General features: G+C 34.1%; 1 protein-coding gene across 1 annotated transcript in view; it reads right to left on the minus strand.

Moving 5' to 3' along the window:
- Nucleotides 1-15,656, minus strand: part of col9a2 (procollagen, type IX, alpha 2) — an 86,438-nt gene that overhangs the window by 42,115 nt on the left and 28,667 nt on the right. Inside the window, 5 exon segments of the mRNA XM_062030124.1 lie at nucleotides 4,418-4,489; nucleotides 4,555-4,608; nucleotides 4,668-4,721; nucleotides 4,800-4,853; nucleotides 4,920-4,964. Coding sequence (XP_061886108.1) covers nucleotides 4,418-4,489; nucleotides 4,555-4,608; nucleotides 4,668-4,721; nucleotides 4,800-4,853; nucleotides 4,920-4,964 — 279 coding nt within the window.

Consider the following 15,656-nt stretch of genomic DNA (forward strand, 5'->3'; position numbering starts at 1 on the left):
CATGTTATACTATCTTTAGAATAAATTGTAAGTATTGATGTACTACAGTACAAGGACAGAAACACTTATATAATATACTATCTTTAGAAGAAAGTGTATGTATTGATGTACTGAACTACTTACATCTAAGGAGAAAGTGTAAGTATTGGACAGAAATATATACAGTATAATATACTACCTTTAGGAGAACGTGCAAGTATTGATGTACAAGGACAGAAACACTTATATATAGTATACTTAGAAGAAACTAAGTATTGATGTACTGAAACAGTTATATAATATACTATCTTTAGAAGAAAGTGTAAGTATTCAAGTACTGAAATACTTAGAAGACAGTTAAAGTAATTAAATACTTATATACTGGTATTCTTTAGAAGAAAGTTTATGTATTGATGTTCTACAGTACAATGACATAAATACTATTGTATCCTTAAAACAAACTAAGTATTGATGTACCAAAATACTTATATAATATACTATCTTTAGAAAAAAGTGTAAGTACCTATGTACTGAAATACTTATATATAAGAAAGTGTATGTATTGATGTACTGAAATACTTATATACTATACTATCTTTGGAAAAAAGTGTAAGTACTTATGTACTGAAATACTTATATATAAGAAAGTGTATGTATTGATGTACTGCAGTACAAGGACAGAAACACATATAATATACTATCTTTAGGAGAAAGTGTAAGTATTGGTGTACTATAGTACATGGAAAAAGATAGTATATTTTCCAAGTTTTTACGTACAAGGACAGAAACACTTATATACTATCTTTAGAAGAAAGTACATGTATTGATGCACTGAAATACTTACATAATATACTACCTTAAGTAGAAAGTGTAAGTATTGATATAAATACATATACTATACTACCTTTAGGAGAAAGTGTAAGTATTGATGTACTGCAGTACAAGAATATACTGTAAATACATCTTATACACAATAACTAATTCCAGTACTTTCTATAAAACACTACCTTTAGGAGAAAATGTAAGTATTGATGCCCTACTGTTTAGGACAGAAATACTTGTATAATGTACTATCTTTAGAAGAAAGTATAAGTATGGACAGAAACACTTATATATAGTATCTTTAGAAGAAACTAAGTATTGATGTACTGAAGAAGACAGAGTAAGTAATGATGTACTACAAGGAGAGAAATACTTATATAAACTTTAGAAGAAAGTTTATATATTGATGTTCTACAGTACAACGACATAAATACTTATATATTGTATCTTTAGAAGAATGTAAGTATTGATGTACTGAAATAATTATATAATATACTATCTTTAGAAAAAAGTGTAAGTATTTATTGTACTAAAAAACATAAATAATAATAAATATATAACGTATAAATAATAAAATATATGATGTACTGAAATACTTATATAATATACTACCTTAAGGAGAAAGTAAGTATTGATGTACTGCAGTACAAGGACAGAAACACATAATATACTATATTTAGAAGAAAGTTTGTGTATTGATGTTCTACAGTACAATGACATAAATACTTATATGTTGTATCCTTAGAACAAACTAAGTATTGATGTACCAAAATACTTATATAATATACTATCTTTAGAAAAAAGTGTAAGTACCTATGTACTGAAATACTTATATATCAGAAAGTGTATGTATTGATGTACTAAAATACTTATATAATATACTATCTTATATACCTTAGAAAGTGTAAGTATTGATGTACTACAGTACAAGGACGCAAACACTTATATAGCATACTATCTTTAGAAGAAAGTGTATGTACTGATATACTGAAATACTTATATAATATTCTATCTTTAGAAGAAAGTGTAAATACATATGTATATACTAACTTTAGGAGAAAGTGTAAGTATTAATATCAATATATACTTATACCAACTTTAAAAGACAGCATAATGATGTACTACAAGGACAGAAACACATGTTATACTATCTTTAGAAGAAATTGTAAGTATTTATGTACTACAGTACAAGGACAGAAACACTTATATAATATACTACCTTTAGGATAAAGTGTACATATTAGAAAAAAGTGTATGTATTGATGTACTGAAATACTTATATGATTAGGAGAAAATGTACAAGGACAGAAACACTTATATAATAAACTATCTTTAGAATAAAGTGTTTATTCTAAAGATAGTTTATTACTATATTTAGAAGAACGTGTTAGTAAGGACAGAAACACTTATATAATATACTATCTTTAGAAGAAACTGTATGTATTGATGTACTGAAATACTTACATAATATACTACCTTAAGGAGAAGGACAATTTACAATCTGCCTTTTTTTTTATTAAAAATGTTAATTTAATCCCACGTTCTCAACCCTTTAAGGTGTCTGTATATTTTTATAGCTTCTTGTTCTATGCTGTAGCGTTCACGTTTAGACCTTGTTTGTGGAAGTGTTGAGGTAGAGCCATCCATCTTTCTTTTTGTTTTTTTTTAATTCCAAATGTTGTTTTTTCGTTAAAGAGTGAATGGCAGAGGGGGCTTAGAAAAAAGAATAGTATACTACCTTTAGGAGAAAGTGTAAGTATTGATGTGCAAGGACATAAACACTTATATACTATACTACCTTTAGGAAAAAGTGTATGTATTGATGTACTACAGTATAAGGACAGAAACACTTATATACTATCATTAGAAGTCAGTTTAAGTAATGATGTACTACAAATACAAGGAGAGAAAGACTTATATAATTTACTATCTTTAGAAAAAGTGTAAGTATTGATGTACTGAAATACTTACTTGTATATAATATACTACCTTTAAGAAGAAAGTGTAAGTATTGATGTAATACAGTACAAGGGCAGAAATACATATGTAATATACTACCTTTAAGAAGAAAGTGTAAGTATTGATGTAATACAGTAGAAGGACAGAAACCCTTAAATACTATCATTAGAAGACAGTTTAAGTAATGATAAAGACTTATACAATATATTTAGAAATGTAAGTATTGATGTACTACAGTACAAGGACAGAGACACTTTTACAATAGACTATCTTTAGAAGAAAGTGTACATATTGATGTACTGAAATACTTATATAATATACTACCTTAAGGAGAAAGTGTATCTATTGATGTACTGAAATACTTATATAAGAAACTACCTTAAGGAGAAAGTATAAGTATTGATGTACTGCAGTACAAGGACAGAAACACTTATATAATATAGTATCTTTAGAAGAAAGTATACATTTTGATGTATGTATGTATGGAGAAAGATAGTATATTTTCTAAGTGTTTACGTACAAGAACAGAAACACTTATATACTATCTTTAGAAGAAAGTACATGTATTGATGTACTGAAATACTTGCATAATATACTACCTTAAGTAGAAAGTGTTAAGTATTGATATAAATACATATACTATACTACCTTTAGGAGAAAGTGTAAGTATTGATGTACTGCAGTACAAGAATATACTGTAAATACATCTTATACACAATAACTAATTCCAGTACTTTCTATAAAACACTACCTTTAGGAGAAAATGTAAGTATTGATGCCCTATTGTTTAGGACAGAAATGCTTGTATAATGTACTATCTTTAGAAGAAAGTATAAGTATGGACAGAAACACTTATATATAGTATCTTTAGAAGAAACTAAATATTGATGTACTGAAGAAGACAGAGTAAGTAATGATGTACTACAAGGAGATAAATACTTATATAAACTTTAGAAGAAAGTTTATGTATTGATGTTCTACAGTACAACGACATAAATACTTATATATTGTATCTTTAGAAGAAAGTAAGTATTGATGTACTGAAATACTTATACAATATACTATATTTAGAAAAAAGTGTAAATATTTATGTACTAAAAAACAAATAATAATAAATATATGAAGTATAAATAATAAAATATATGATGTACTGAAATACTTATATAATATACTTCCTTTTGGAGGAATTAAGTATTGACGCAAACACTTATATACCATACTATCTTTAGAAGAATTTACAGAAATACTTATATAATATACTACCTTTAGAAGAAAGTGTATGTATTGTATTACAGTACAAGGACAGAATTACTTGTATAATATACTATACTTTAGAAGAAAGTGTAAATACATACGTATATACAGTACAAGGACAGAAACACATACTATATTTCAAATAAAGTGTATGTATTGATGTACTACAGTACAAGGACAGAAATACTTATGTAATATACCAACTTTAAAAGACAGCATAATGAGGACAGAAATACAATAAATTGTAAGTATTGATGTACTACAGGGACATACATACCTTTATAATATACTATCTTCAGAATAAACTCTAAGTACTGAAGCACTACAAGGACAGCTTGAATGTATGACTTGTATGTAACTCCTGGGTAAACACTGCCCCCTGGTGGACTCTTTCACCACATACCTTGTCTCCTTTGGTTCCACTCAGACCTTGAGCACCCGGAACGCCCATCGGTCCTCTCTCTCCTTTGCTTCCCTGTCATGTATGAGAACAATGAATAAGTATTTTACTTTCAACACAATGCATTGCAAAAAACTTACAGCCTTTCCGACTATTCCTTGTGGACCCACTGGACCGCGCTGACCTCGGTCTCCCTGCAGTTACACGTATGAGGTGAGTATCTGGAGTCAGTGTTATTGACAAAAGTATTTACCTTGGGACCGGGAACTCCTTCCATACCAGCCTCACCAGGAACCCCAGGCTCGCCCTATAACAACAAGTCATTTCAGGTGTGCAGTAGAAAAACAGTCAAATCAATAAGCACTGGATTTGTTTTGGTACTTACCAAAGGTCCAGGGGCACCGGACATGCCGGCATGACCTCTGGGACCAGCCTCGCCCTAGCAAGAGAAAAAGTGGTTAAAAGTGAAGGGAAAATGTAAAAAGTTGGATTTAATAGTGCTTACTTTAACTCCAGGTCCACCTTTGGTCCCTGGACTACCAGGTAATCCCTAGAGAGAGAAACACAGCACAATCACACACATGTACTAGAACAGACTCTTTATTTAGGACCACATGCTACAGTGAATAAATATGCATTTTAATAATAATATGTATATTATTACACAATTCCCCAAGCCAGAACGACATAAATATGCAAATAGTGTTACTGTTCAAACTGGCCAAAAATATTCAATGAATACTTATGGCCACTACGCAACTGCATTTCAATGTTTGTCATTATGGTTGTACTTGGAGAGACAAGTTTTTTTTCTCAAGTGGTACTTGGAGAACAACATTTTAAGAGTTATATTAGGTTTTTAACCTACTTTTGCAAGCATCAAAAAATTATTGGAATATAAATGTTAACACAGGGGTGTGTAAACTTTTTCACCAAAAAGTCAAAGTATGCGGGCACTGTTTTGATATATTTTTATTTTGTAAAAAAAAATACTCAAAACTTAGAACACGTGAACACGGAGTGGTTCAAAAACACATATTTGTGGTGAAAACAATCTTTATCCACCCAAGTGTAGTTTCAAAAGTGTCTATGTCTACACACAAACACATACACTTGCTGTCATGCACATTTTGTCCAATCAGAAGCCTGAAAAATGGTGGCATTACACCTCTTATGTTTATTTTGATATACTAGACGTACAATGACATGTACATTATCTTTAAACCCAGAGCCCTGGGAACATTATTAAAGAGCGAATGCACACCTAGAATTAGAACATGTTCATCATATATATTGTGTAGTTATATTTATATGCTAATTATTATTCTGTGACTGTAAATTGTTTGCTTGTTTTCTTATTGATGCTTTTATTTTTTTCTGTATTGTGTAGTTATAATTATATGCTTTTACTTGTAATTGTATTGAATTGTGGACCCCAGGAAGACTAGTGGGTTGTTCAAATCAAAATCAAAATCAACATGGTGATGTATTATATGTGCGGTGAGGTGAAGTCTACATTATTTCTAAAATCAGCACACACTAACGAGCCAAGGTAACCATTTTGCATGTTTAAGGGAATTATAAAGGGAATTATAAAGACTTTAAACTGTTTTTAACTTTTTTAACTGCTTTTTATCTAACAAATATATTTTAGGGTAATTTGTATTAACTTTTTCAATGTGTATTTTACTTATGTTTTAAATGTTATTTTTTAGTCTGTCCTTTGCCTGTATTTCTTTGTGGCGTACAGCCCTTTGTTCTTCAACTGTGGTTGTTTTTAAAGGGCTTTATAAATAAAGTTGGTATGGTAAGGTATGGTATGGTATTTAATCATGGATATAATAATATGGTACATGTGTAATGAAGTGTATATTGTCTTTAACATCAGTACACCCATTGTTTTTAGTTGTTGTTGCTTGGTCGCTTTTTATATGCGGAATGGAAACAAGACGCGTAAGTTAACTTCATGATTTGTTGTTAAACACATAAAATAATGTTGCACCTTTCTTATGACACAGAGCAAAAAGTCTTGCTTGTCAAAGTTGTGCCATCAGGTGGAGGTGCCACAGCGATCATATCCAAAACAGCTGACTGTCATTAGCGCCGACGGGAGTGTCGCAAAGCCCATTTTGATGTGTCTTTTTTTATTAATGTTAAGTGAAATTAGCAGCATAGCACATTTTTGTGTCTATATTTTTCACATTTACTAATAGGGTGTCTAGAGCCGCAATGGTCGGCAAAAATCGACTTTCATAAAATATTCAATATGAACAGTCCTGCAATGCGTTCACTTGTGGAAATGTCTAAACATAAAATCTAAATGTCCTCCAATAAGCACACAAGTCTGGCTGGGTAATATTGTCTGAATGGCGATATATGGTATATGTTGGTACCTGAAACACAAGGTGCAAAGTGCTTGAGGCCGCTGACCTACTTATCTCTATTGCAGCGGCGGTTTGCGATGCGCATCGTTGCTTACTGTGCATGGGGTTATTTTTGGACCAATTGAAAAGCAGAGACGTGGAAATTCACAACTCTAAGCTGAAGAAGTACAATAAAGCAACACACAAAATGTTTACATCTCAAGATCGTATCAAATTATACCCCAAGCTAAGTTTTAGTTTCTTTACTTATAATTTAAGACTATTGTATACATGTTTTTCTGTATAATCCTGAAATATGAAGTCAGTCTAAGCATCCTATCATGGTTTTCAAGCTTCCTTAAAATCTTTTTGTGAGGCTGCCGACGCCGCCTCGCCTCGGACAAACACAACAAACATTGTAACATTTCATCCGGAAAAAACTCCACTGCTATGGTACGATAGTTTTATACTAATGCTAAATTATTCACTGTAAAACCCTGTTTGACAATTCAACAAAATATGTAAGTTACAATTTTAATTGTAACGTCGGTACTTGGTTCATTAAATAATTAAAAAATAATCCATCAAGTTTTAAGATATTGCATGAAGTGATTTTCTTTAAGTTAATTACTTTTCATTCATGCATTTATTATGTTTTGAAGTTCACTTTCCTTACTCTTAAAAAGCGACAATTTTTGAGCTTCAAAAATTCCTAGCTTCTTTAATATCACTATTGTTGAAATACCATTGAAACACTGTTTCCCCACTAGTATTGTTTTTTAAAGATATTTTGTATTTAAAATTTTGAGAGCACTCAGATTAATTTTTGCTGTATGTAGTAATGTAACGTGTTGCTTATAAAGTCATTAATTAGCAGTTTTTGTTATTTTTTTCATTAACGCTAGGTTTATTGCCTGAAGGCTGCTGGCTATTCAGTTTGAAACTATACGACACACGGGCTATGGAGAGAGACATTTTCAAGCCAAGGACTAGCTAAACATTTGCAGGCATGTGAACACCCTTTAAAAAAAGAGAGAAAGGCTGACAAAAAAAATTAAAAATAAATTAAATCAAGACTACATTTCCTGCAATGGGGGTACAAATCTACACTTTTTTTTTTTTTAACAACAACATGTCCACAAGCTCTCAATTTACCGGTCGATCTACGTTCCTATCCTCACCTATGGTCATGAGCTTTGGGTTATGACCGAAAGGACAGGATCACGGGTACAAGCGGCCCAAATGAGTTTCCTCCGCCGGGTGGCGGGGCTCTCCCTTAGAGATAGGGTGAGAAGCTCTGCCATCCGGGGGGAGCTAAAAGTAAAGCCGTGGTTTGGGCATCTGGTCAGGATGCCACCCGAACGCCTCCCTCGGGAGGTGTTTAGGGCACATCCAACCGGTAGGAGACCACGGGGAAGACCCAGGACACGTTGGGAAGACTATGTCTCCCGGCTGGCCTGGGAACGCCTGGGGATCCCCCGGGAAAAGCTGGACGAAGTGGCTGGGAAGAGGGAAGTCTGGGCTTCCCTGCTTAAGCTGCTGCCCCCGCGACCCGACCTTGGATAAGCGGAAGAAGATGGATGGATGGATGTCCACAATGTACATAAAAGTCAAGGCACTTTCAACATATTCTGTTGAATAATTATAACTAATTAATTATTATTGCTCAATATGCCTATTGAGCAAATTATGACTTTAACAAACCACGTCAAGGAAATAAATAACTGCAAATACAGTATTAAAAATAATAAACAATATGATAAAATACAAAATTCAAAGAGGAAAAAAAGGGATACATTCAATCACTTTAAATGTTTTCAATAAAGATATCAATTTAAGGTCTTTGGTACTTTTAAAACATTTTCCAAGATTTAATTGGTCATTTGAAACCATTAAGCCAATAAGAACATGTAGGTTTTAACTTCAGAAATCGACATTTAAGTATAAAAAATGTTGCTTGCAGCATAATAGTGTTGACAAACATGCAGTCTAAGGGTGTGGAGGAGTCCCCATTCACAATAAAAGAGATCAAATTTGACATAAATATATACATATATATGTCAAATTTAATCTATTTTATTATGTAAATGATAGTAACATATAAATGTGTGTCAACATTATTATGCTGCAAGCAACATTTTTTATGTATAAATGTTAAATGTTGATTTCTGAAAGTAAAAACATTTTCTAATTGGCTAAATGGTTGCAAATTATCAATTAAATCTGGGAAAATGGTTAAAAGTACAAAAACCCTCAAATAGATATCTTTATTAACATTTTTTTAAAGTGACTTAATCCAACCCTTTTTTTTAATTGTATCATATTTTTTAAATTATGTTTAATACTCTTTGTATTTGCTTTTATTTTCTTTCCTTGACATGTTTTGTTCAACCTGATGGATGTGTACAATTGTTGAATATAAAAAAACAAGTTTGACAACTAACTATGCTGTATGTATATAAATATGTATTTATAGTTCTGATGTTGTTATTAGTAACCTTTTCGCTGGTTACTAATAAATATCCATCCATCGAAAACTTCACTACAGTAATAGTAATTATACGTCAAGGGCCGAGGTCCACGCATGCGCGAAGACAATGTCCCCTTTTTGACGGCATTCCGTGACGTCACGTTTTGATATGTTAGAATATTTTACGAGTGTGTTGTCTAAAAACTAGCTTACCTAAAAGTAAAGGGGAACAAGAATATAGACATGAGGGGGGATATTTAAAAACATGTTGTATAATTATAATGCAATAGTAATGGTCCAAATTTGACGCGAACATGAATGTTTAAAACGCGAGATTTTAGCCGAGGAGCTATCGTGAGCTGTTGTGCTAAGTTGCTACAAAGAGAGGTATAGGTTATTGAGCTAATGTATGTATGTAAATAAAGCTGAGTCACTCACCAAAACCAAAACATCGCCTCACTCGGAGGTAGAGCAGCCGTCCTCACCGCCATTTTTCGAAATGTTTGGTAGTTGTTCCACGCATGCGCGAAGAGTGCGTCACTTCCGTCAAACGTTCAGTGGTATTTATTAACTTTCCCGCCAAAACAGTTAATTTTTATAATCTTTATTCGAGTAACAATTTCCGATAGAAGATTGCGTACAAAACAACCGTTACTTAGGAATACAGTATTTATTTTGAAACCGCACAGAAACCGGAACGATGTTCGATGCAGCCTTAAATGGCAAATAAATAAATATATATTTTTAAATACTTTATATAGATCAAATATATCAATCCACACTAAATTAAAAGTCTACGTGTTATTGATATAACAAAAAAAATAAAAATAAAAAAGTTCAAAAAGTCCGTAAACACGCAAGGGCCGAGGTCCGAGCATGCGCGAAAACAACGTCACTTCCGGGACTTTTTCTTTTTTCTTTCGATGTGCTTCTGCGACTTCACGTTTTGGGATATTTGAATATTTTGTGAATGTGTTGTATAAAAACTAGCTTATCTAAGAGTAAAAGGGAACAATAATATAAATATATTATTGGGTATATTAAAAAAATAAATAAAAATCAGGGCGTATTACCGCAACATTTCAACCACTTTCACTAATCTGTCATTGCAATGAATAACGCAAGGGGGCGCCACTGACTCCCAATGCGTAAATATATATTTTTTAATGTTGATTTTTTCTTTCAAACTATGTAACTTAAATCTATGTATGCAGCCTAAGTAGACTTCTAAATGATGAGTATTGCGAATAAAGTAGCCCAAAAATATATATTTCTTTGCCATTTAAAGGGCAACTTTACTTTGTTTGGAATTTTTGAGAAACAAAAACAAACGTCTTTTTTAAATTTATTTTATTTTTTTTAAGACATTAACAATGCTTCTAATGGCAGTGACCATTGTAGATTCAACAACTTCAGACAACTTCATTAGGCCCCATTGGCCTAATGGGTAAGGCACTGCCCTCCTAAGGCAGGACTTGTTGGTTCGAGTCCCATCTGGTACCATACCATGAATTGATTTCTCTTCTCTTCATATTCTGACATAGCTGAAATGTCGCCCCCTAGTGTACGAGATGCACACTGGCCTTTTTTGCAAGCACCTACCAGCTGATAATTATTCCTACTGCTAGCATGCACATACACTCTTTTGTGGCCTGTTTTTTTAACATGTGGTTGTTTATTTGGGCTTGCCTTCTGTCCCCACAATAAAGCAAGAACACTCAGGCGCAGGTAGGGAGTTTGTCCTATTCTACAAAAGTTTGTGAGTTCCGGGTTGCAGATTTCTGGGCCTGATTTGAACATGTGTTTGTTTATTTAGGCTTGCTTTCAATCCCCACAATAATGCAAAACACACTAGTGCTCTGTAGGTAGTTTGTCCTTTTCTACAAAACATTTGGGAGTAATGCATAAAATGACCAAAATACAGTAAATATTGAACATATGTATATAAAATACATTATATATATTCATTACTTTATTAGTAGATTGCACAGTACAGTACATATTCTGTACAATTGACCACTAAATGGTAACACCCAAATAAGTTTTTCAAATTGTTTAATTAATCAATTCATGGTATGGTACCAGATGGGATTCGAACCAACAATTCCTGCCTTTGGAGGCCAGTGCCTTATCCATTTGGCCACTGGGGCCTAATGAAGTTATTCGACGTTGTTGAAGGCTTTAGAAGCATTGTTAATGTCCTAAAAAATAAATATAAAAGACGTTTGTTTTTGTTTCTCAAAATTTCCAAACAAAGTAAAGTTGCCCTTTAAATACAACTTAGAACAAAATGAAAACAGTTCCTTTATTTTATTTTATTTTGCCTATCTTTCCCAATCTTTATGAAAGACATGACGGATGGATTAAAAAAAAAAAGAAGCTTTCTAACTTGTAAATAAACTTAAATAAAAGTAAATAGAAATACTTTGTTCTGCCCAGAAAATCCAACTAAAAACATTCAAAAAGCGCAAACAGTAGTCCATTTACATTTTGTGACTTGAATATCCACCAAGTATTAGTGATATTGTTATCATAAGCACTAAAGCATAAATGTTTAAATAATTAAGCTGTTTCCTCGCTTTCTTCCTCCCTGGAACATGATTCTCGATCACAAATCATGCCTCTCACCTGGATAGAAGAAGGCTGAGGACATATTCCGACAAGTTGGTACACTTTGACAGCCAATTTAGACCCAGGAATGGCGTGAACGACACGAAAAGATGCTTTTTATGAGTCATTTTTCATCTAAATTGGAATACGTGAACATCCTAGCAGTCGGCATCCCAATGACAGCAGATATTGTGATGTTTTTTTTATGTTTGTTGGCTGAGTATGAATCAGTGATGTGGATTAAATTTAAAAAACATTGTTTTCTATTTAACATTTTTTTTGGCGGGTTATTATGGCGAAAAAGGGTTGTTTTGCATTACCTGTATTATTTTTTCCCTATCAAATGAATAAACAAATATTGAAAAAAAAAAAAGTAAACATTGTGATGCGTTTTGAAAGTGATGCTTAATGATCAAAATACGTAAATATTAAATGTTATTCTGATGTTACTACATTACATACATACTTACATCATGTATATTCAACCTTATTGGAGATGTTAAGATGTGTTTTAAGGGCTTTATAGGCTTTATGGCGATCATGGACTTTTGATCGCATTTTTTTAATATTTAGAATGCATTAAAAAAAACAACCTTCCTTCATTATAATAGGTACAATTCCAAAAAAAAGTACAGTTCCCATTTAAAGGCTGCAATAACTAACACAGTTGTTTAGATGTGGGTCATTACCGCAATCTACCGTGTTCTGGTCACCTATCTGACAAGTGTGACTGTCCTCATGCCAGCGTTTTATATTGCGTAATACAGCAGTGGTCTAAGTTGTCATCGGCAGGCCCGTAAAGCTTAAATCAGTGATGGCGCTGTTTTATTATGATATGCATCACAACATTGCATTTGCAGCAGTGTCACCGCTATGGCGGCACGGCAGCGTGTGCATCCCATGCTCCATTACCTCCCAGTCGGAACGGCACGCCGGCAAATACGGCTTTTTTTATTGTGATGAATCACCGTGTCGTGGGCGGGGGAATGTTGTCTCCAGGTAGTTTCAGTTCTAAAGCAACTTAGGTCAGGGGGTCAGCGTCACCCTGGAGGAGAGCCCGGAACACAAAAGAAAATGTACCAGCTGGCAGCATTGATTCAGGGAAGAAACATTGCCACCATTTACTACAAAGCTTGAGTGACACTGCACCCTTTTTTTCTAAATTTGCCCATTATTCACAACCCTTTTTCATCTAAATTGGAATACGTAACATCCTAGCAGTCGGCATCCCAATGACAGCAGATATTATACAGTAAGTGATATTGTATTATGTTTGTTGTCTCTCATGAAGTCTGCAGTAAGTAATAATCAGTGATTAAACACATATTTTTTTTAAAATAATTCTAACTTATAAATACGGCAAGTATGACAAGGCTTACAATACAGCTAATAGGCGTACTCCATTGAGCCCATGAAGCTCTTTAAAAAAGCATCCAAAACCACAAATAGAGAAAGACTGTCAGACTGTAGACCTGCACAAGACTACGCCATGAGAAAGACTGTAGACATGCACAAGACTACACTATGACAAAGACCAAAGACTGTAGACCTGCACAAGACTATGTCATGAGAAATACTGTAGACCTGCACAAAACTACACTATGACAAAGACCAAAGACTGTAGACCTGAACAAGACTACGCCATGAGAAAGACTGTAGACCTGCACAAGAATACGCCATGAAAAAGACCAAAGACTGTAGACTTGCACAAGACTACGCCATGAGAAAGACTGTCAGACCGTAGACCTGCACAAGACTACGCCATGAGAAAGACTGTAGACCTGCACAAGACTACACCATGAGAAAGACCGTAAACCTGGACAAGACTACACTATGACAAAGACCAAAGACAGTAGACCTGAACAAGACTATGCCATTAGAAAGACTGTAGACCTGCACAAGACTACACCATGAAAAAGACCAAAGACTGTAGACTTGCACAAGACTACACCATGAGAAATACTGTCAGACTGTAGACCTGCACAAGAATATGCCATGAGAAAGACTGTCAGACTGTAGACCTGCACAAGACTACACCATGAGAAAGACTGTCAGACTGTGGATATGCACAAGACTACGCCATGAGAAAGACTGTAGACCTGCACAAGACTACACTATGACAAACACCAAAGCCTGTAGACCCGAACAAGACTACACCATGAGAAAGACTGTAGACCTGCACAAGACTACGCCATGAGAAAGACTGTAGACCTGCACAAGACTACACTATGACAAAGACCAAAGACTGTAGACCTGAACAAGACTACGCCATGAGAAAGACTGTAGACCTGCACAAGAATACGCCATGAAAAAGACCAAAGACTGTAGACTTGCACAAGACTACGCCATGAGAAAGACTGTCAGACCGTAGACCTGCACAAGACTACGCCATGAGAAAGACTGTAGACCTGCACAAGACTACACCATGAGAAAGACCGTAAACCTGGACAAGACTACACTATGACAAAGACCAAAGACAGTAGACCTGAACAAGACTACGCCATGAGAAAGACTGTAGACTTGCACAAGACTACACTATGACAAAGACCAAAGACTGTAGACAAGACTACGCCATGAGAAAGACTGTCAGACTGTAGACCTGCACAAGACTACGGCATGAGAAAGACTGTAGACCTGCACAAGACTACACTATGACAAAGACCAAAGAATGTAGACCTGAACAAGACTATGCCATGAGAAAGACTGTAGACCTGCACAAGACTAAGCCATGAAAAAGACCAAAGATTGTAGACTTGCACAAGACTACGCCTTGAGAAAGACTGTAGACCTGCACAAGACTACATTATGACAAAGACCAAAGACTGTAGACCTGCACAAGACTACGCCATGAGAAAGACTGTAGACCTGCACAAGACTACGGCATGAGAAAGACTGTAGACCTGCACAAGACTACACTATGACAAAGACCAAAGACTGTAGACCTGAACAAGACTACGCCATGAGAAAGACTGTAGACCTGCACAAGACTAAGCCATGAATAAGACCAAAGACTGTAGACTTGCACAAGACTACGCCATGAGAAAGACTGTCAGACTGTAGACCTGCACAAGACTACGCCATGAGAAAGACTGTAGACTTGCACAAGACTACGTGGTGAGAAAGACTGTCAGACTGTAGACCTGCACAAGACTACGCCATGAGAAAGACTGTAGACTTGCACAAGACTACGCGGTGAGAAAGACTGTCAGACTGTAGACCTGCACAAGACTACGCCATGAGATACAAGAGCTAAATATATTTACCAAGTACTAGCGATATTGCTATTATAAGCTCTAACGCAGACAAACTAACTAGCTAATGCTGCTATATTGACAAATTGAGCTGCTGCATCGCCTCTGAGCTGGTGAAAGTTCATTCTAGATTATAAATCAGGCCTCTCACCTGGATAGTAGAAGGTTGTGGACATAAACTGAGAAGTTGGTCGACTTAAACCCAAAAACGACAACAAAGACAGGGAAAAAAATGCTTGTTTGCGGCCACTTTTTTATTTTATTTTCTTTTTCTTTTAACATACATGATGATTATGACTAATATTAGTATATTATATTTGATTTGATTTGTTTTATATTTTTATTTCAAATATGCAAAAAAACAAGTGCAAGCAATACAGTGCTATAGCCTTAACAGACATTATAACACAATTAAAACAAAGGAGAATAAAAAACAAAAAAAAATAAAAATAAAATGAGCAATGAACTTTCTTTTTTAAAATATTTTGTAATATAAACAATTATTATATTAAGACAATAATAATTTAATGATCTAAATTGGAAGATAT

This window comes from Entelurus aequoreus, linkage group LG20 (genome assembly GCF_033978785.1).
Source record: "Entelurus aequoreus isolate RoL-2023_Sb linkage group LG20, RoL_Eaeq_v1.1, whole genome shotgun sequence".
Taxonomy (NCBI): Eukaryota; Metazoa; Chordata; class Actinopteri; order Syngnathiformes; family Syngnathidae; genus Entelurus; species Entelurus aequoreus.